This window comes from Anser brachyrhynchus, assembly GCF_964034855.1.
Source record: "Anser brachyrhynchus genome assembly, chromosome: Z".
Classification (NCBI taxonomy): domain Eukaryota; kingdom Metazoa; phylum Chordata; class Aves; order Anseriformes; family Anatidae; genus Anser; species Anser brachyrhynchus.
Window position 1 is genome coordinate 60,304,115 of NC_137697.1, and position 22,039 is coordinate 60,326,153.

Below are 22,039 nucleotides of genomic sequence, written 5' to 3' on the forward strand. Positions count from 1 at the left end.
TACTGTATACTTAACAGCCTAGTAATCTAGATCTGTCAAACCTTCTAAGAACAAATAAATATCATTTTTAAATATACGCACATTTACATGGAACTAAGGGAATTCAGAATAAGCTGTCAATTTACTTCATGAAAGAAATGTAGCCTTAATGTTAAAGATCCATAGTGTATCATTTCTTGAAGAGCATCATGCAAAAATAGAAATACGGACTTGTTCTTAAGAATACTGTCACTAGAGGGCATCATTATCACGTATAGATTTTACACTGCTTGAAGACAAATTTAAATCTACAAAGGATGGAGGGGCATTATTCAGTATTAAAACACAAACTTCTCCAAATACTCAATATGTATGAAAAATGCATGAGAATTCATGCATGAGACTTCAAGAAATCTCATTCTAGGAAAGAAACTTCTCTTTTCTTTGTGAAAGCATTTAATGACTCCTAACTTCTTTCTCTGTGGGTAAAATACAGTGCGACTTATATACTAGCAGGCAGTATAAGCTCTAAGTATGAAACTAGTGAAACTACTTGCTTTTCTGTACAATCCAATGTGACCTTTGTGATAGTAGCTAAGGTAGCAGTCTCAGTATTATGCGTACTACCATTTCTTTTCCAAATCGTACACCTTTTTTTTGTTAAATATCCTCCCCTCTATCACTTCAACTGCCCCCTAGCAGAACATGCTAAAGCAACTTCAGCTTTCACTTGTGTTTATGCACCAGTGTTTTTCTATTTATAAGCTGGCACGTGACACCACTTTACGGTAAAATTATTAGTATGTGCTTCGAGTGACTAAAAGTATGTGAGATGCAAAAAGCACAGATCATCTCACCTGTTTCTGTTTGTCCTTCTCTGTCCTCCTGTGGCAAAGCCTTTTGGTTATGCAAACTACACGTTTCAGAGAAGCAACTGTTGTGATGAAGATGTCTAGCAAAGAGTTATGGAAATAAACGCTAATTGCTCAATGATAAATGGAAGACCAGCTGAAGAAGCTAAGATCTGCAAGTGTCAGGGCAGAACAGTGATCAGGTTGATTTTCTTCCTGCTTTACAACTTTAATAAGTAACACTTGAGACAGGGCTGAATGCTACTATTTTACAAAAACAAGTGAGTTAATTTAAGACAGACCCACTTCTAAGGTCAGGCTTGAAGCACAGCAACATCTGAGGAGCACAATGGTGACAAGCTATAGACTTCAAATATTATACTCCATGTGTGTACATACATAAACGAATAATACACCAAATAATGGAGTGTTCTATGAATAAAATAATTAAGTGCTCAATGAAAAAATCTTAGCTTTTCTAATTTGTGGCATCCCACTGAAATGGGAACAGATCTAAAATTCAACTAGGCAGTATTTGTATTCATACTTAAAACAGCACATTAAAGAAAGTTCCCTTTCTTTAGTATTTTAAAACACTATATAGTAATGCTAAGTTTCTAAAAGTATGAAAACATCTAGAACAAAAAATGAAGCATTCCTGGAAAACATTCAAGTTTGTGTCCTCAGAGGATGAGGAAATTATACATATGGAAGATAAAAGCAAGGGACTAACTTTGTTCACATTTTCAGATGGAAAAAAAAAAAAAGATTACAAAAAAGGTAGAGTGATACACTTTTGATGAAACACTGTCTCCTTAAAAACAAAAGAGTTTCTATCACATACATGAAGAACCTATACTTGCATTTCCTTACACTATTCAGCAGTGTTACATCTGCAAACAGATGTACCTCAAATACCTCAACTGCTTTTGGTATTAAGTTTGCAATTACCATGTTAAAATGTAAAGTTACTTAAACCTTTTGAATTATTCTTACTGAGAAAAGAATGTATACATTGGTGTATGGTGGCAATTTTGGACGGATGTGCCTTCATTACTGACAAAGTATAAGACAAGTTCTAACAGAATAGTGAACAAAGAAACTGCAGTTTAAACAGATACTACTGGAAAACTTATTTTTTGTTTCCTACTGAAGAAGAAGATTAATCCGTAAAGTAGGATATCAAGAACTGACATTTCATATATAAAAAACAGTAAGTATAGGTCCAAAACAGTCAAGGACAGCTTGTTTGTCCCTCCTTTATTCATATTACACTAAATATAAATATGCTGTAGCAAGGTAGGGGTTGGCCTATTCTCCCACGTGCCTGGTGACAGGACGAGGGGGAATGGGCTAAAGTTGCGCTAGGGGAGGTTTAGGTTGGATATTAGGAGGAACTTCTTTACTGAAAGGGTTGTTAGGCACTGGAATGGGCTGCTCAGGGAAGTCGTTGAGCCACCATCCCTGGAAGTCTTTAAGAGACGTTTAGATGTTGAACTTAGTGATATGGTTTAGTGGAGGACTTGTTAGTGTTAGGTCAGAGGTTGGACTAGGTTATCTTGGAGGTCTCTTCCAACCTAGACGATTCTGTGATACTGTGAAATGAACAAATAACTTCTACATTTTTAATTGAGCCAACAGCACCTAGTTTCAGAGAATTCTCTTTTTTTCCTGTATATAAGTAAACATAGGTTTAATTGTGATGAAAATTACCCAAAGCTTTGGAAATTTAATCTTTTCCTGTGTATACATACACTGGGTACAATAAAGGTTATCACTGCACTTACCCAAAGGGAAGGAATTGGGAATTTCTCTACGTGCAGCCTATCAACATCCTTGTTATTCAAGACTTTGGGCCTTTTTTGTTTGTTTTGAAATAAGAAAACTAAATTCTTGTAAGAAAAAATAAAAATAGTACAGCACTCTGCAAAGATTGCAAGTAAAGAACTGGTCTTCTCAGTGCCCAATAGAAAGATAGTGCAAGAAGTGTGACAATAAGCACTGCCATTCACGATTTTTAACTATTTATGCACATAAATCATACATATTAAAACTAGACCCTACAGAACAATCACTTCAATAAAAAACTGTACTTTATGAACTTTATCTTTGTTTAAAAATTCAGAAAATGGACCCTAGAAAACAAATTCTACTAATGAATGCTTACTAGATTTTTCTGCTACATGCTTCTGTGCGTCTGTAATCAGCTAGATCCATACCCTTCTGAAATTCTATTCCAAGCGCAATTATAAAATAAAGTATCTTGAAAGTTATCCTGCCTTTATCTATCAAAACCTTTTTTTCTGCACTGCTTTGCAGGTTTCACTGTATTACTAATATATATACATATATATTAGCCATCTTGTGTTAACCAACTTTAGTGTTTTCCCCTTTCATTCCACTGTAATTCTAAGGTACCCTGAAATTATGGTTTGGTTAGCAAGTTGTCAAAGACTAATATTTTGGTAAATACTGTTTACAGAGGTAATGGGCAAAGCTCAAACATCGTATAGCATTTATTGCTTGTTCCTGTGAGTTATTTTCTAGATGCTAAAACACTAGCTGAATGCTGTAACATCTGAAAACAACTTCTACCCCTCCAAAACAACGTAGCAAAATATTGTACTACCCTCTAAACATAATTGAATAAGGCACACCACAGACTACAAAACTTGAACAAGCAAGATCTGAAGCAGGCAAAATAGCTTCTCAAGGTGGCTGTTTGTAAAAAGTTAGTTGTTGCATGATATTAAAAACGTTTTACGATTTCCAATTGGACTTGTTATTTTAAAGTCCTCTGAAATGAGTTTTACGCAAAATAAGGAGAATAGTCCTTGGGGCTATTTCTGCCTGCCTGTGCTGTAGAACTCACCACATGTTCAACACTTTCTCGCAGCTATACAGAAAGAGAGTAAGGGAAAAAAGAGAATCAGATACAATACACAGAAAGAATTATACATCTTTCATAGATATGTTTTTTTAGTCAGACATTATGTTAAAATAAATATTTCAAAATTAGTTAAAATATAAAAAATGCATGCACTTCTCTAGTATAGGGAAACGTGTTATTAAAAACTGAACCTAAAAAGCACAAGCTACGGAAGGTCTATTACTTAAATGTTTAAAGCCAAAATTAAGTAATGGACCATAATACTTTGCCACTCACCAGTGTCTTTTCAGTTTAGACAATGTTCTTTGAGTAACTAAACAAGAAAAATTTTGAAGTAGCTGAGAAGACCAGATCTAAAGAATACAGAAAGAAGAACATACTTTGTTTCATCCGTTACTTCTACTTCTGCAGGAGCTGTGATGGGCACATTTGAACGGCCTGCAGTTGGGTCATCTGTGTTCAATTCTCCATTTGTTGAACTTACTACCTGAAATCACCAGAAATATTTGAAATTAAGCTAGTGCCAGAAACACATTTACAAATTTCTGAAGTTATATCTTCAAAACTCAATTTTTGTTAACTCCGTAAGTCTTTTAATTACAATAAAAGTATCCATTCCAACTGTTATTCCTGCATTCCTGACTTTCTGCCTTTTTCATATGAAAGAGACATGAAACATAGCATAACATACATCTATGTGACATTCAAATAGAGTAGACTAAGCAAAGCAATGCAGCTCATCAGGCTTGCTGGTCTTCCTCATGTCTCTTAAGAACCTTAATGGAAGGCACCAGGCCGTTTTCTGATAGCAATTTAGTCAGTCTTCCCCTATGTCTCCTTCAGTGCATTCTGGTTCCTTTGTGTCCTTCAATTGTACCTCAAAGAGCTCTCATCAGAAAAGGGAAAAACAGTCTATACATTCTCTGGACCAAATAGCAGGGTATTTGCAATAACTCAGAATTTTTCTCTTTTCCTACAAAAAGCAAATGAAAACATTTAGGACTTTTATCCTTCTCAATGATAAAACACTCTGTTCAACTCTGTAATCTCTGGAGACTTCATATGGCATTCTCCTTCACACTTCTTTCACAGGAGTGCCTATTCATCTCTACCTCCTTAAAGAGAAGATTCAAAAAACAGGATCAAACACATACATCAAACACATACATATTCTTCATACAAATTCACAAAACATGAAGGTAGTTCTAAAGCCCTTTCAACATTAATACTCTAGCTATAAATATTATTTTTCAACTGTATATTTTAGCTTCCTCTTCCATTTTGATGTGTTCCCTTTTTTTAAACAAAAGTTAAAAGAAAGGAAAACATTTCAACAGGAATAAAAATATACCTAAGCTTTTTTTTTTTTTTTTTTTTTTTTTTTTTTAACATTATGCCCTTCTGTCACTTCTGGAAGAGGTCTACCTTGGAGACGCAGATCAGCAAAAAAAAAGATTTGCTGCTCTAGTTTAAGATTTGTGGTTGTTTTGTATCAGCCTTTGTCAACAACTTTATCAGCCTCTTTGGAACCTCTTCTGTCAATGCTTTAAAGAACATTTGCAAGATTTGAACAGCTCATAAAAACAAAAAATCTCCTTGTTTCTGACATGGTTGATTCTGTTTTTGTTATTTGTTCTGTTTAACTTTTTAAACCACAGTTGAAGTCATTGTAATCTAAGGTGACTTCAACTTTAAAGGAGTAATAATAATCTGCTTGGGTCAATGAAATGCCATATGGTAATGATGAACAAAGTTATTTTAAGGGTTTCCCAATAAGTTTATGCACTTACAAAAGAGGATGCAGAGGCACTTTTGAAGCTGTAACAACCTGTTTGGTGATTCTTTTCTTTAAAGTCTTCATACTAACTCCAAAACTGAACACTATTTCCTGAGAGCTGTTTCCTTTAATGGGAGAAGTCTTTCTGCTTTTTGAAGATAGCATTTGCCTTCCTTTTTTTTTGTTGTTGTTTTGTTGTTGGGTTTTGTTGTTGTTGTTTATTTTCTTTTTAATCAATTTAAGAATGCAGTTTTCTCTAAGAAACTTCTACACCAACTTTATAGAAACCTTTGCACCAAGAGTACCAAGAGACTGTCCTACCTCCCTCTGGGTGATTTCTCTGGAGGCTCAAAGACAACGAGACCTCATTTCTTCCTATATATGTAATACAGATACATCCAGCAAACATGCATCCAAATGTAATAAAATACAATGGCATACTGTAAGGCTTGGTTTAGATGGGAGGAAAACAATCTTCATATTTCTGGAAAGAGATGCAGCCTCTTAAGATGTAAGTGAACCAAAGGATATTCATAGCCCCAAAAATAGCAACAGGCATGTTTCTCAAGAATCACAAACACCCTGAGTTTCATTCTAGTCTACTAGTGCAGATGATAGATCTAGTAAAGGTCTAAGATGAAAAGAATTAACACAACTGCAGCAGTAAAATGTGCAAACTTTATCAACCTTATTTACTTAAACATTAATAAACTCATTTAATTGGTAGTGCTCAAGAAATAGGTAGGAATGCTCTCATTCCAGCATCAGTAAGGCTAAAAGAGTGTGATTTTACAGTCCTAATTTCTGTAGCTTGCTAAAATAAGCTACAATGCTATAAATTCCCTATGATGTTAGTAAATAAGTCAGTATTTAAATTGACTGTAAAGTATCTTAGTATCTGACTAAAAAGTGCATTTGTCAAAAGATTGATAATACAGGGCAAATGAAGCAGTATTACCACTTCACTCCCAAACCTGGCACACGGGCTCTTAAGTTAGACCAACCATAGACTTTTCTCTCTCAGACTACCTACAAATAGTCAAAAAAATCAGCTCAACACAGGAAGAAAGATATAGGAATCCAACAAAAATTAAACAAGAGTAAGTCTAGAAGACATCTGGAAGACAACTCATGCAGTAAAGGTATGGTACACCAATTTTTTTTTGATGTACCACCAATAAGGCACAAAGAAGAATCATCTTTCAGGCTTCACAAAAAAAGGCTGAAACTTTAGGAAATGAGGGGGAAAAGTACACAAAACTAATAATGTTTAAAGAGAAGCTTTTATTTTCATTTCTTTACTTATGAGTAGAATTGGACCAGATTTCCTCCGTAGGCTGATGATCCATTACGGCACAATTCATCTCATAATAAATTTGTATACTACTGCAGGGAAAAATGCAGATATAAAAGTTATCTTTTTTCATCTAAAAATTTTGTTAACAAGAACTAAATGATTTTTTTTTTTCCATGAACAGTAACGGACAGAGGTTTCTGAAAACTATTATTTTAAACTAAGGTTCAAATTTTTTTGCAATGTTAAAGATGAAATTAAGCTACTCACATGTATGCAAGTTGGAAATTAACTACTAAACTAGAAATCTAAAACAACTAAGCATTGTGATAACAGATCTTATCTTGTTTTAAATTTAGTTCATACAAATTAAATTGGTCTTTGAAAGTTCAATTGAAGAGCACGTGTATGAAAAAGTGTATGAATCACAGTTTCTTACCATCCTCTACACGACAAGACAAAAAAGAAAATTAGACCCACTATCTAATAATAAACCATAATAATAGTGAAAGATTAGTTTCTTGGATGTATGCTTCTCTAGAAACTTAATAAAGGCCAGTTAAACTAAGACAAAATTAAGCCTAAATACCAATTCCCCAAATAGTTAAAGTAAATCATCGGGCTAGCCCTATGCTTTTGTTTTGAATAGGCATACACATAAACTAAACTTTTACTTGCTATGTTCAAAAATCAGTCAAATTCTCTCATAAAACAAATCAGCCTATTGTCAAGAAGACACAGAAAATAATCCTTCATTTTATTACAAATCTCAGTAACTGAATTCCTCACTCTCCAAAAAACAAAGTCAGCCTTCATGCCTAAGCATGAAGTTATTATTAATGATACTATAGAATGATATATTTTACTTTCAGAAACTATCCAGATAAAAGAATAAAAATAATTGACACTACCTTTATCATTCAGAAAAGCTTAGGCAAATTGATTTGTTTCATCTAACATATTGCTATCTTAACTAGGATAATGAGTACATGAAATATTCTATAAGCAACTAAAAGCTTCACGATGCCTAAGGCTAAGGCTGAGGTACTTAATGCCTTCTTTGCCTCAGTCTTCATTAGTAAGGCCAATCATTCTCAGGGCACCCAGGCCCCTGAGTTGGAAGATGGTGACAGAGTAAGATGAAGCTCCTATAATTCAATGGGAAACTGTAAATGACCGCCTCCACGTTTTGAATGTTCATAAGTCTATGGGGACGGATGAGATTTATCCAAGGGTACTGAAAGAGGTGGGGGAAGTGCTCAACAAGCCTCTTTCAATAGTTTACCAGCAATCAGTATGGTGTTCTCCAGAGCTCGGTCTTGGGTCCAGTTTTGTTTAATGTTTTTATCGATGACATGGATGAGGGCATTGAGTGCTCCCTCAGTAAATTCAGAGATGATACTTAGGCAGGACTGTTGATCTGCTTGACAGCAGAAAGGATTTGCAGAGGAATGTGGACAGACCAGATCAATGGGCTGTGTCCAGTTGCATGACCATTCAACAAGGGTAAGTGCCAGGTCCTGCATTTGAGTCATAACAACCCCATCCAGTGGTATAGGCTTGGGGAAAAGTGGCTGCAAAGCTGCGCAGCAGAAAAGGACCGGGGTCAGCTGGTCAACAGCCAACTGAACTAGCAGTGAGCCTAGCTGGCCATGAAGACCAAGGGCAACCTGACCTGGATCAGAAATTGTGTGGCCATCACGACTAAGGAAGTGGTTGTTACCTTCTACGCAGCACTGGTGAGACTGCAGCTAGAATACTGTTTTCAGTTTGGGACCCCTCGCTCCAAGAAGGATATTGAGTTGCAGGAATGTGTTCACAAAAGAGCAACAAAGCTGGTGAAGGGACAAGAAAAGAAGGATAAACCAAGGCAACTGGGGTTGTTCAGTCTGGATAATGAGACTGAGGAGAGACCTCATCCTTTTCTACAACTACCTGAAAGGAGGTTACAATAAGGAGGGTGTTGGTTTCTTTTCTCAGGTGCCAAGTGATACAGCATGAGGAAATGATCTCAAATTGCACCAGGGGAGATTTAGATTGGAAAATAGGAAGAATTTCTTAATGGAGAAGGTGGCTAAGGATTGGAATAGGCTGCCCACTGAAGTGGTGGAGTCAAAACCCTTGGAGGTATTTAAAAGTCATATGGATATGGCACTAGAGAACATGGTTTAGTGATGGGACTCAGTATGTCAGGCTGATGGTTGGTCTTGATCTTGAACATCTTTTTCAACCTAGATGATTCTGTTCCTATGACTACAGTCTTTGAGTGCATAAGACGTTTGGAGTTCATGTAGAGAAGGAAATAATTCAGTATTATGCAACTACCGTTTCTGGTAAGTGAGGAAAATCTAAAAAATAAAGACAATACATTGCTGAGTGGATTGCTGGGAGGTATAAGAAGTTGCTTTCATTACTAAGGCTACACAAACTAGAAAGACAGACTGGAATTAGATGAAAATGCAGTAGCATCACAAACACAAATATGCAGAAGAGAGGACCATTTCTGGACATCTTCCTTTTACAATTCAGTTCTCTAGTAGTATTTGAACTTTTCTCCTGAACTGATCCTACAAACCAAAATCAGATACATTAAGCACATTAACAGTGACACAGGCCTAGATAGTCTAAGATAACTTAAATTTATACAAAAAAAAAAAGAACAATTACTGTTAATTATCAAACCATTTAGAACCTGAATGCTTCCAATTGAACATCATTACTAAGAATATTAGCATATATACTAAGATACACACTCCAACAGACAGTCCACTGGAATTTAGTAAGTAACACTGAGGAATCATTAACACATTTAAATAACCTACTACAAAAGGATCCCATAGATGACAATAAATGAAACCTGTAGGGGCAGTGTACCAATATTTTTGATGTCTTCCTTTAAAAGGAAGCTCTCTGCCAAGAGATTTTCATATCTTGACGAAAATCTGGTAAATCTGCGTACAACTGATCTCACAGATATGCAATGACTCATGGATGACACAAAGAAAAAATAACAAAACCCACAATTCAGTTTCACCTCCTAGAGTCAACCTTACTTTGAACAACTGTACCTGGCACTTTTAAAATTTGGCTTATTGAGGGCAATTAGGAATCTAGATAAACTAGCTAGGTAATGGTCCAACTCACTAGCATGACTTGGTTAGTATTATTACAATGAAGATATTTGACAACATATATACCCAGTATCTGGGTATTTGACAACACTTAAGGGCTCAAACTTCAAAACTAAATTGACTATACTATGTGGTTTTATATCTGCTTTTAATAAGGAAGCATGACCATTTGTACATTAAAAATCAATTCAGCTGGCTTGAAAACATCCTTCTGAACAACATGATCTTCAAAGACAGAAGAAATGGTTGCAGTTTTGCACATTGCTCTTTTTACACGGTAACTGTTTATTCTCAAGCGATCTACATTATCTGAACTCAGAATACCCATATTGTTTGCCAAAAAAAAATAAAATAATAAAAAAAAATTTACAGAAATGCAGACAACTGGCATTTCCTAGAAAATCTTCCCACTCTACCCACCTTCAAAATGTATGTAAGGCACTCTACAATGAAAAAGTCTCTTGCAACATTTACATTTTACTAGAGAAATTAAAAAAAAAAAAAGGTTTAAGTGCTAAGATTGCCAGAACAGTGAAGTAATATACAATTTAAAAATTCTATTAACTGGAAGTTAATAAGTTTAAATTTTTGTAACGTAAAAGATTAAAAAAGTAAGAAATGTAATAATTTTGGAAGACACAACTCCAAATCTAATTTTGATTCCACATGCTACACTGTTCTCAAAGGATGTATGACTACCTTTAAAATTGATGTTATTGAAAGAACTATAATCTTCAAGTTAATAATACTAGTAAAATTTCAAAATATTTGTGACTAGGAACTTCAGAACAATTTTTATACTTTTCTTGATACACAGTGGTAATTATCACCTATTAGTCTTTCTTACACAACGTGTAACAGTGGTTCATAAAGCAGCAAAATTTGAAGAATGTTAAGTTCAAATTAAATTCCAAAGCAATTGAAGAAGACACTTCATTATCACAGCATTAAGACTGCAGCATTGTTTCCATTACCCTGGACTTCTCATTCTTTCTTCAAACATTGACATCGATTTTCCAAAACATAAAACTTCAAAAGAATTGTATGTAACTTTTATTCTCAGAATCAAAAATGAATCAGGTGACAAAAATATATATTTTTCCCCATAACACATTACAAAATAAGTTATTTTCATTTCAGACCAAAAGGTCAAAACTACATGCAGCTTGGCAGTTGGCATTCTGAATCCTTCTGCATTCAATTTAGCTTTTTTTATGTAGCGTTCCAACCATTCCACTCCAGAGTATGTTCAAAGAGCAAGACACAAAAAAATAAAGTTTAGAGCACACCAGGAAAAAAAAGCTCTTTGAAGAAAAAATGTTGGTTTCTACTCATTTTTCTATGGCTAAGTACTGTCCTGGTAAACACTCTTCTAGTCACCTAGTGTTTGAAGAAAAGTAGCAGTTTAAGTAAAATCTGCAATTAGTGCTTTCATTTGGAGTTTGCTTAAGGAACATAAAGTGTGACTTGAACAATCGTGAACTAAGTTAATAGTGTATTAGCTGCTAGTAAAACCAAGTAACATATCAAATGTCAAAACTTCAGTTGGTTGCACTGATGTAGGAACATATTCCTTCAGGAAGACAGATAATTCTGTTGTGTTAGATTATTTTTTTCTGTTTTAGTAAGAATCATGCAGCAGATCTTCCACTTACCAAAAGACCTACAGTTTTCTGCACCTGTTTTAATTTCAGTTTGGCAATTGTCAAGTAGTGAAGAATAGGTACATTCTGCATATAATTGGAGAGCAAGCTTAAGAGGTAAGCAGGAATCGTTGCCATGCAGTAAAGGAGACTAGTAATATGTAATGTGAAAGCAATCTGTCAAGCAAAGAAGCAGAAAATACCTGTACCGAGCCACCGTGTCTGTCAGCTGCTAGATGAGCCTTCAAATGATGTGGATTGGCCTGCTGTGAGTTCCAAGCTGCCCTATGATCTGTTGCCTACGTTTTTTGAATATATTAGGAAAATATGCAAAATGAAAATAAAAATTCCAAAAATAAGCAATTCATGTAAGATATAAATTATTTTTTTAAGCACAGAATAACTAAGTACTCAATTCCTGTTCAGATTGTATATCAACATTACCTACAGAGTAAAATAAAAATTTCATAAAGAAGTTATAAAGTATCTAAACTAAAAATTCCGTATAAAAAATGAACAAAACCCACTGACACAACCCTGTAACTAAGCTTAGATAAACAGTCAAAGATTTAGCTTCTTAATGTGTTTACAACCTTGGTCATTATCCTCGTTTAAAAAAAAAAAAAAAGTAAAAATGTTAGAAATGCATGTTAAAACCCCACCAGATGATATAGGGTAATGGGAAATGTGATTTAAAACAGAAATTTTAAAAAAATTTGAAGCAGAGAGAAAATTCAATATTGATGCATGGTAAATTATATTATAGCATCAAAACAAGTAACTGATTACGATGTTGAATGTCTACAGATGTGAAACATATTAACAAGGACCTACTTAAACAAAAGAAAAAAAAAACCTGGAGTCAATTTTACTTTGAAGTTATAATAAAAGTAACAACAACATGGCACAGATTTTTAGATAAAAGTCAGAGTAATGCTGACAGTCTTACATAAGCATTTTACCTGATTTTTGGATTGTTGCATCTTATCTCTGTGCTGATAAGCTTCTCTGTTTGATGACAATGCAGTGTCTGAATGCATTGAACCCAATGGAGTAGGCTACAAATATAAATAATACGTAGCAACTGGTAAAAAAAATAAATTTCTAAGTCTTACTAAAAGTTCTTACATTGTAATCCAAATAAATCCTTAAATCTGTCAGTCTCCCATAATCTAAAACTATAAAATTAAAGCAAAACTGTCACAAGGTATTTGCCAATAGCTGAAAGAAAAAAGCAAACCAGGTCTTACACAATTTCACGCATGAGCAATTCTGAGTATTATCAGATGATATTTTTTTCTGAGAGGATTTAAGCTGGTATTTTCTGCAGTTAGCATTTGTTTATGGGATAATTTTGCTGACAATCTGAAAAGAAGCTTAAAGTAATTTTTAATGTTAAACACTGAAAAAATATTTAGCAATAAAATTCCACAATTCTTCCAAGGTGTCACACAAGGAACTTCAGGGTAAAATGTATAATCTAAAATAGTGCAACTTGCACACAAAACTCTTCTCCAATTTATTAGAAGAAGCAAGGAAAGCTCTGAGGTCTTGAAAAATTCACTTTTTACCATTTCTTTAAAGAATATAAACACAGTATTTTCTGCAACTTTTATATGCACTGTAATGGAAACTGATATCCTACACCACATTTCAATAGAATAACTCAAAAAAAAAAATGACAGTTTCTTCATAATGAAAAGCTAAATATCTGGAATATATGTCAGATGCAGAGAAGTGATTGCTTTATATTCTAAAAATGCTTGGAGTAAGAAAGTCCATAAAGGAAGAAAATATAAACAATGACAACAATCACTTGCAAAGTTTTAAGCTTTCTTCAACTCAGAAAGCAGTCTAAATTCCTATAACCTCATTTTACACTGAACAGAGGTTTTCTTGGATATTAAAAGTATGCTTGGAAGGAGACTCAATATGAAGCAGTCAAACTAAAACACAATGTTTCAAAATGCAATAGAAAATGTGTTTGTCATAGGTGTTCACAACTCTAATTAGCTGCCATAAGATGTACTCATATTCTAAAACTCAAGACTAACAGTGGCTCAAAACTGATTAAACAATAAAACAGTATCTTATTAATAGCTTAATCATACTCACCAACTGTTTGCCAGTCCAGTCATATTCATAATCAAACACATAGCCTTTTCGATCAAGTAAGTCAGTGAAGAGCTTTCTTAAATAGTCATAGTCTGGTTTTTCAAAAAAATCTAGCCTTCTTACGTAACGTAAATATGTAGCCATTTCCTCTATGTAAAAAGAAACACATCTAATTGTAACACATTTTAGTGGCACTCAAAAATAGTATTTATTATTGTATTTTAAAATAACTTCTGTCGTAACACAAAACATAAATAGTGGTTCACCATGCATGTGTACATTACCAGAAAGAAGCGTTGCTTCATAGTAATTATATTCTTGAAGATATACTGCCACATTCCAAATACATCCTATAAAGTGATTCCCCCTAGAATTTTACCTTTGCATCACCTGTAAGACAGGTAATGTAAGACAATTCATCTTTCGTTTAACCTTTCAATCCTCATGCATAATAATGTAACAAAAAAGTGAGGAGGGAAATGCCTCCACTTTTCAACTTTTTTCAATGTTTTGCATACAGACAAGCCTAAGGAAAGGTAAAGAAGGGGTATATATAGGACAGGGTGGACTGTGTCTCTAAGAGCACGAGTTCACTGAATGCAAACTTCCTTTCTGAGAGGATCTACAACTGCTTCTTGAACTGGGAAGCTCCAACTGTCCTGACACATAGTACAGGCTGTGATATTGATCAGATGAAACACCTGACCTGAGTCCTGAAGCATGAATTCAGGAGGACAGGCAGAGATCTTGAAATCTACATTGCTTTGAATCCTTTGAAGCCCATGAAAGGGCGGGAAATCACACACTGGTAACTCGTTCTGAGAAAAGCAATGACTCCTCGCACTCAAGCCAAAAAGACCATTCAAATGCCTCCATGGCAGAAGAGAAAGCTTACACAACTACATGATCAGAGAGTCAGAGGCTGAATAGGGTTCAATGTAGTTTCCACCAGCACCCGGTGATGCCTACAGTATGTATGTGAGAAACCGAACCACAGTATCACCGCGTGCCTTCCCTCACCTACACATCAGATTTCCATTAAGTGTGAAAGACCAGACATTTTGTAGTACAAAGAAGGTACCTGCCCTCTAACAGAGGATTGCAGAGAAGTGCACAGACTGAGCTACACCATGTTAAACTCTTCCAGAGGCAGAGGGGTAGAAAGAGGGTTTGAGACCAGCTTGGAAAAAAGAATTTGGAATGCAGCTTAGTGATGTTGCTGTCAGATATGCAGCTACTCTTACTCATTATTATTTGCAAGAATTGCAACATACACCCTCTACATTAGATTTAACGTATTTGTTTATGCTTGGTGAACTAATTTATGTTCAGACATTTTCTCCAGTTCTGTAATTAAAATCCTTTTTTTTTTTTAACAGAATACACAGAAATTAAAAAGGAAAGCATCAGAAAAAAATAGTAATGGATTAATTTTTACAAGAGTGTTGGAAAGAAATTCAAGATGCCACCTAGTACACCAAGCTTAGCCCAGAGTATATCAGTTCCAGCCACATTTACATAATTGGTTTTCACACAACTCCAGTGAAAGGAACTCCACAATCTCCTCAACAATCCCCTCCTGTTCTTCATTGCATATGAAACAGACGAGTTCAACTCTAAACAGTTTTACAATGGATTACATCCACTACTGTGTCTTTTTTACTGTGAATGTAGTAAGCTAATTCCTTTCATGGCTGTACCAAGGCAAAAGGTACAGGGGAACTTAATTCCCTCACAGTCTTATTTTGGCCAAAACAGTTTCTATCACTTCAGTCTTTGGAAAGAGGTATAGCAAAAAAGTATCCCTGCTTTTGCACCCTTAAAATAGAGTATATTTCTTGAAGTACAGTTCCCAGAAATGAACATACTGCTTCAGCTGCAGTTTTACAGAATCAAATACAGGAGAAATAGCAATTCATGTATCTTTTTAGTTTATAACTGGTTTATATAATGCAGCTTAGTACATGTTTTTGTTTGGTTGGGGGTTTTTTGTTTAAAATATAAAATATTAAAAAATAAAAAATATATAAAATATAAATATAAGATATAAATATAAATATAAAAATAAAAATATAAAAACTATAAAAAATAAAATATTTTGTTTGTTTTAAATATAAGAGCATGACACTATTCACTCATTTACCTTATGACTCATCTTTAAGTCATTACCTAAAGAACCTTTCCATATCCAGTAATTTTTAATCTGTACTTGATCCTTTATTTATATACTATTGTGACTTATTGAACTGTACCTTGTATTTTTAGACTGTATTTATAATTTGTCAAAATCCTTTCTTTCCAACCCCACTATCAAGCCCATGAATTTCAATTTTATCATTTGGAAGCCTAATAAGAATTCCCAATTATACAAGGCATTAACAAAAATACTGAGCAGAACCATCATAGATCTGTGTGGAATTCTTTTTCATTTTTCCGATTTGGTAACAATGACAAGTTCTTGAGTACTTCAAACAGTTCAAAGAGTATACTCTTTGTCCCACAGCAGATTCCTCTCAATTATGCTTTTAATATTACTTATAAGGATATTTAAAAGCAGTGTCAAAAGCAAAAGTACTAAGGTTTCATGGCATTTAACATCTACCTCTTGTCTACAAGACCCGCTGTCTTGTCATAAAAGACGATCAAATATGTTTGTCATGACCTAGTCTCAGCAAATCCATTTTGCCTATCGATATGCTGATTATCTTTGAAGGTGTTTATTTCTATTTTAGCAACCACACCATACCTATCCTGTTTGTTAATCCAACTTTTAAAAAAGTATTTGCTTCTGTCTGGTCTTCCAAATACCTTATTGGGAGGTATCTTCTCTTAAGAACAATTATAAGTGTCACAGGAAAACACCTGCAAGTTATATATATATTTTTAATATTATTTCAAGCTGCTTCTAATAATCATGTACCAACTGAAAAGCAGATTCTTTTTAAAATGGTTATGAAGCAGATACCAAAATTTTGTGTTTGAAGGCAAAAGTGTAGACTAGCTGATCACTTTAAGAATAATTATAAATAATTCTAAAGGAAACATTAAAAAATTATTTTCAAACAACACCAGCATTAGTTTACTGTTTGTTTCAAAAGATATATATATATACACACACACACTATGGTGATAGGTATTTGGAAGTATTGTTTAATTTATTTTTAAAAACAGATATTAAAAAACAATAATGTATACTAGGTTCATTTTCTAAATCAACACATCAATACACAACATTTTCATCAGCAGCAGACATTACCTGGGAAGTTTTCACACAATACTTCTATAGATGTTGTTTGTTTCGTTTCTCCAATTTTCTGGTAACGTTCTTTTAATGTTTCAGCCTATGACAGAAGAGCAAAAGAAACTTATGAAGTTATACAGCTTTCAGACAGGCTTTCAGAAATTAAAAGATCATACCAAGAAAAGCTGACGATCTAAAAGCAGGAAGGAAGTGAAGATATAAAAAACTACTACCTTTAAACCTTGCCATGGAAGGCTTCCTCTGAGAAAATACATAAACATATGACCTAAAGCTTCCAAATCATCTCTTCTACTTTGCTCTGAAACAAAATTCAAATATTATTAGAAGTCAATCTGCTTAATTTAGCATTATATTTTAAAGCCTAGGTTCAAAATTGTGTAAAAGTAATTGAGAGGTGTAAAGTACTTGAGAGCAAAACAAATATTTAAGGCTTCTTAAGTACATTAAGAACAGAGATAAATCAGAACACGCAGATGCAGACTGCAACTACATAAAACTCAGCAGTACATTAAACAAATTATCACGCTATAATAAACTGATCTTATTTTAAAATACATTTTGATCCTTTATGTATATAATTGCACTTTTGTCCCACATTTTTTCATATATTAGTTACAGACTTGAAACAAATTTTAAAAAGCTTTAACTTAACTTATTTTTCATCTATAAAATCATGGAAGGTGACTGATTTCTCAGTCTCACTTTATTGGATATATAAGTAAGCCAAAGGTCTTCTGAAGAAGGCTTAGAAGTCTTATTTGATCAGAAAGCAGCATAAAGAGACATGTACGCATAGTCTACTCTCAGATCTCACTGACTTGAAGTCTAAGTAATGAAAGAAGTGTCTAGCATGAACCATAACATTGCATCTGCAGTAGCATCTGCAGTAGTACAATGGCATTCCTGCAAAAAAATTTATAGAATGTTTGAAAAAAAGAAGAGTAACAAACAAAATGCAGTTTATTCAAAGTTTTCAAAATACATTCCATATTATTTTAAAGTAAAATCAAATCTACTTAGGAAAATTCAATGTAATAGAATTAGTAAAAATCTTTAAGGACTAGTAGAAAAGGAATTTTACATTTTCACCCGACTTCATTCTGCTCTGGTGTTGAAAGAGCTGTTACACACTGTATTATGTTTTGTAGTAACAAGCACAATTTCCCCTCTAACTTTGACTCCCTCCCTTGCAGAAGGCAGAAAACCAACATACTAGTATTGCTTCTACTCAGCATTGTCACAAAACCACTTTGCCTTGACAGCAAGAGAAATTGAACAGAAAAGTACATGATGTTACATTTTGAACACAGGAATGTTAAAAAAGCGATCCTGGGTTTGACCAGATCAACACAAAATATCGCTGCAAATACACTGCATCTGAACAACAGTTCTTAATATAAAAATAAGTGTTTATTTATTACTGTTTTCTATGCCCATCTTCTCACTTGAACACTGAATAAACCATACTAGCAAGTAAATAAAAAAAACACCAAAAAATTATTATAGTCCCGAGCTTGGACTACACCTAGTCCCTTGCTTCATCACACATCTGCCAGCCATGTGGAGGTGTTTCTACAGTCACTTCTCCTTCACACTTCTTCGTCTTTCCAAATCCCATGCCAACACTCATCTTGTTTGCATCCGCTCTGCTACTCCTCTTGTCCACTGCTGTCTTTTTTCAGTGAATATCCTCCAGACAACCTAGTTTTCTCTAAGTTTCTCTGCTGATCCTGCAGTATCCCATTTGCTGAGCATATGCAATGCTGATACCACTATTGAAGTTATTGGAGTGAAAATAAGCAGCGGAGTTTTATGTTTGACAGGTTTCAGAATGTGCAGTAAATGTTGACTTCTGTTACCTGTTGGAACCCAGAGCTCTTTATGGGGTGGACATAGAGATAACAGGTACTTCATGAGCACTGCTCATAACAGATGTTTTTTGCAAAGCAGTGCATGCGTTATGTAAATCAGTTCAGTGGCTGCAAGAAAATGGTGGCAAAGCATACAAAAATGTTGCAAGTGTGCAACCCAAGGCCCATCTATGAACAACACTGAAGTATGGCTCACAAAAATAAATCTGGAAAGTTCTACTTGGTATTTGCTGATGGATAATAATTCCTCCCCTTTGCACTAACTTCTACAGGTTACACTGATGAAAAATTAAGCTCTTTGTAAAAAACAACAACAACAAAAAACACATATATATTAGGAGCAATTGCTATTTCACTGAGAACTATTTCTAAAAAAGGAGCAACTTTCAATTCTTACCCTGAAATGATTTCTCATTAAGATGATTTTTGTATGAGCTTTGGGCACTTTGAGATACTTCTGTAGAATAGTTCCATAGTAACTACTTCAAGGATGTGCCATTTGAGTTCATAATGCCCTCAAGATTCTGCTATGGGAAAGATTTTGGTGGCGACTTTTTTTTTTTTTGTCGTTGTTTGTTTTATATTTTATACTGGAGAGGGATTATTATTTAGAATTCATTTGAGTTCTGTGGTCATAACTTTAACTTAAATAGTAGTCAAATATCCTTTCTCATGGATGAAATTTTTCAAGACAATCCTGCCAAACGAGAAAGCCAAGGTTTTTATTGCTGTTGTTAGAGAAAGGGCTTTTGCAAGCCAGAAAAACTGAGCAGTGGACAAGCAAAAACAAAAGGATTTCAAGCATCAGCTGGAGGAAGAGTTGCTGATATTTGCTGATCCTAGTGCATCACAAATTAATGAGATTGAGAGGATTTGTTGTAATACAATCATAAGATAACAAAAATACAAGATTTTAGGGCACAGTCTCTCTCCCTCAAGGAGGTGAGGTCACCTGAAGCCAGCTAAATTAGTCAGAAACTAATACCCATTATTTAGTTTACAAGCTATACATAAATCTTGACTCAAATAGGTTGGTTTTAATCAAGACTAGAACCTCATTCCTCAGGCTATCTCCAGAAATTACCTCTTAGCCTACATGGTAAAGTAACCATAACAGGCCAAATAAGACATTTCAGTCTTAGTATAAACCCATTATAAACACCATACTCCCCCTCCAAAGAAAGTTTTACTACTTGCTATAGGAATGCTGAAACAGCAGAAACTTGCTATCTGTTTGGACCAGAAAACATGGTTTTAACTGCCAGGAATGACTGCATGAGACTGTGCAATACTCAGGCTCTTTACTATAACCACTAAGCAGATGGCAAGTGGCATACCTACATGTCCTGTAGGTAGAGTCAATCCTGTAGATTTGAAATTTATCACCCAGAGTTTCTAATCTTGTTCAAAATGATATGATTCCACACAATAGCATAATTTGAGGGAAAGAACAGCATCCCTTCATGAACAAAATCATTATGTTTAAAAATGAAATTCTGCCAATTTTATAATAAACACATTGTTTGCCATACTGTTGCATTAAGAATAATGTGGGCTTTAAGCAATCTGTTTTCAGTTATACCTTTATGTGAGCAAAGAAAATTACCTTGCATTTGTTAAGTCTGAATCTTGGACAATTAGAATCTCAAATCATTTCGTATTAGAAGCACTGTTTCATATAATTGTAGATTTCCAGGTTTTCTTTACACAGAAAAAGTTATTCATCTCATATTACATATTACTTATTACCCTTACCCAAAAATAAACTGAGATCAAAGGACCACAAATTTTAGATTTTTTTGTATTGCAGAGATACTTATTTTGAGCAATATCATTTAATAACTATTATAATTCACTTCAAACACATTGGTTTACTGTGACAACACAGCTCTGATACCTGTTCAGAACACAGTTTTGAAGCTATTCTACTAAATTGGCTATAAAAGCAATTAATGTCTCAAAAATCAAAGAAGTGCATTTTCGTTATGAAAAATTAGGAGTAAAAATCCTGGCATGAAAGCAAACGACCAACAAAACCTTCAACCCCACTTGCTGTTCAAATGCCACGTTGTTCATTCCCCTTCTCTTTCATAGCAGAACACCTCACTAACCCTGGTTCTGCTTGCCAGACATACTGCTTTGTATTAACTCCATAAAGGTTATGGCAATTTCACTTGCTGTATCTACACAAGATCAGTTCTTGAGAGTCACTAGCTCTTAAGCCTGCCTCTCCACAACCCTGCCCCTGAGGTTCAGCAATGATACAGTGATGAGGACTAGTCAATCTTCTAGGTGTGAGTACTAGGTCTGGAAAAAGATTTCGTTCTGCCCCACTGACTCAGCAACAAGCAAGAGTTCCTAGGCCCTGAAAGGCTATGGCCCCTTAACTGCCGAAATTGTTTTTTTCTTCAAGTTTATGAAAAAACTCTAGAATGCAGGCTAGTACAGACATTTATCGTGAACAAAACTACGTTAAGAAATGCACTAGCATTGATCCAATCTACAAATATTTTTGGTGATTTAGATTACAGAAAAGCCTGGTCCTAAAAAAATGTATTTTAAATCTAGAACACGTAACAGCTCTGACAACAGAGTGGACCTACCAGTGAAGGGTAGGGGGCTCGAAGGAGGGGTGTTCTTTGTTTTGTTGCTGTTGTTTTTGTTGCGTTTTTTTTTTTTCCCCTTAACATAATTACTGTTAAATTACTGTTAATTTCTTCATTTGGCCTTTCAATGAGCATTACAGAGCAAAGCTGTTTCATTCCCAGGAGTCTCAGGCATTCGTGGTAAAATAACTAACCTCTGCCTCTTCAATAATCAAGCACTACCAGGAAAAGACCAACATAACCAAGGATATTCGCCATTCCCCAGACACCATTAGATGTACCCATTTTATAGCAATTACCACTTAATTTGACCATGCTTCTTTTAACCAATAAATTAAAACAGAAATCCAGCACACTGTTTTTCTGAATTTAGGGAAATCCCCCAATTACCAATGTAGATTTCCTGCAGATACAAAAAGTTCATAGGACTCTTACAGATGGAGATTTTTAGCTCCCATACAGAATCTTTATTCTCTGGAATCCCACTCTCCCTTCCTGAAAATGAAGGGAACTGAAGAAGCATGGAATAATTTTATCCCCAAGAGAAGTTAATTTATAGAAGCAAGTGCACCAACCAAATGCTGAAAAGGGCTGCAGAATATCTATATTTCCCTCAAACA

At 34.5% G+C, this 22,039-nt stretch overlaps 1 protein-coding gene across 20 annotated transcripts in view; it reads right to left on the bottom strand.

Moving 5' to 3' along the window:
- The window catches only part of CSNK1G3 (casein kinase 1 gamma 3), a 79,127-nt gene that overhangs the window by 7,901 nt on the left and 49,187 nt on the right, over window positions 1-22,039 (bottom strand). For 16 of the 20 annotated variants that reach the window (XM_080573695.1, XM_080573685.1, XM_080573698.1 and 13 more), the window contains 6 exons: window positions 17,155-17,240; window positions 16,937-17,021; window positions 13,681-13,829; window positions 12,528-12,623; window positions 11,769-11,864; window positions 4,101-4,207 (listed from right to left, as the gene is read on the bottom strand). In XM_080573695.1, coding sequence (XP_080429821.1) covers window positions 4,101-4,207; window positions 11,769-11,864; window positions 12,528-12,623; window positions 13,681-13,829; window positions 16,937-17,021; window positions 17,155-17,240 — 619 coding nt within the window. Of the gene's footprint in view, window positions 1-3,702; window positions 3,727-4,100; window positions 4,208-11,768; window positions 11,865-12,527; window positions 12,650-13,680; window positions 13,830-16,936; window positions 17,022-17,154; window positions 17,241-22,039 lie in introns of those variants that run through there. The other 4 variants (XM_080573693.1, XM_080573697.1, XM_080573683.1 and 1 more) reach the window with 4 other exon arrangements.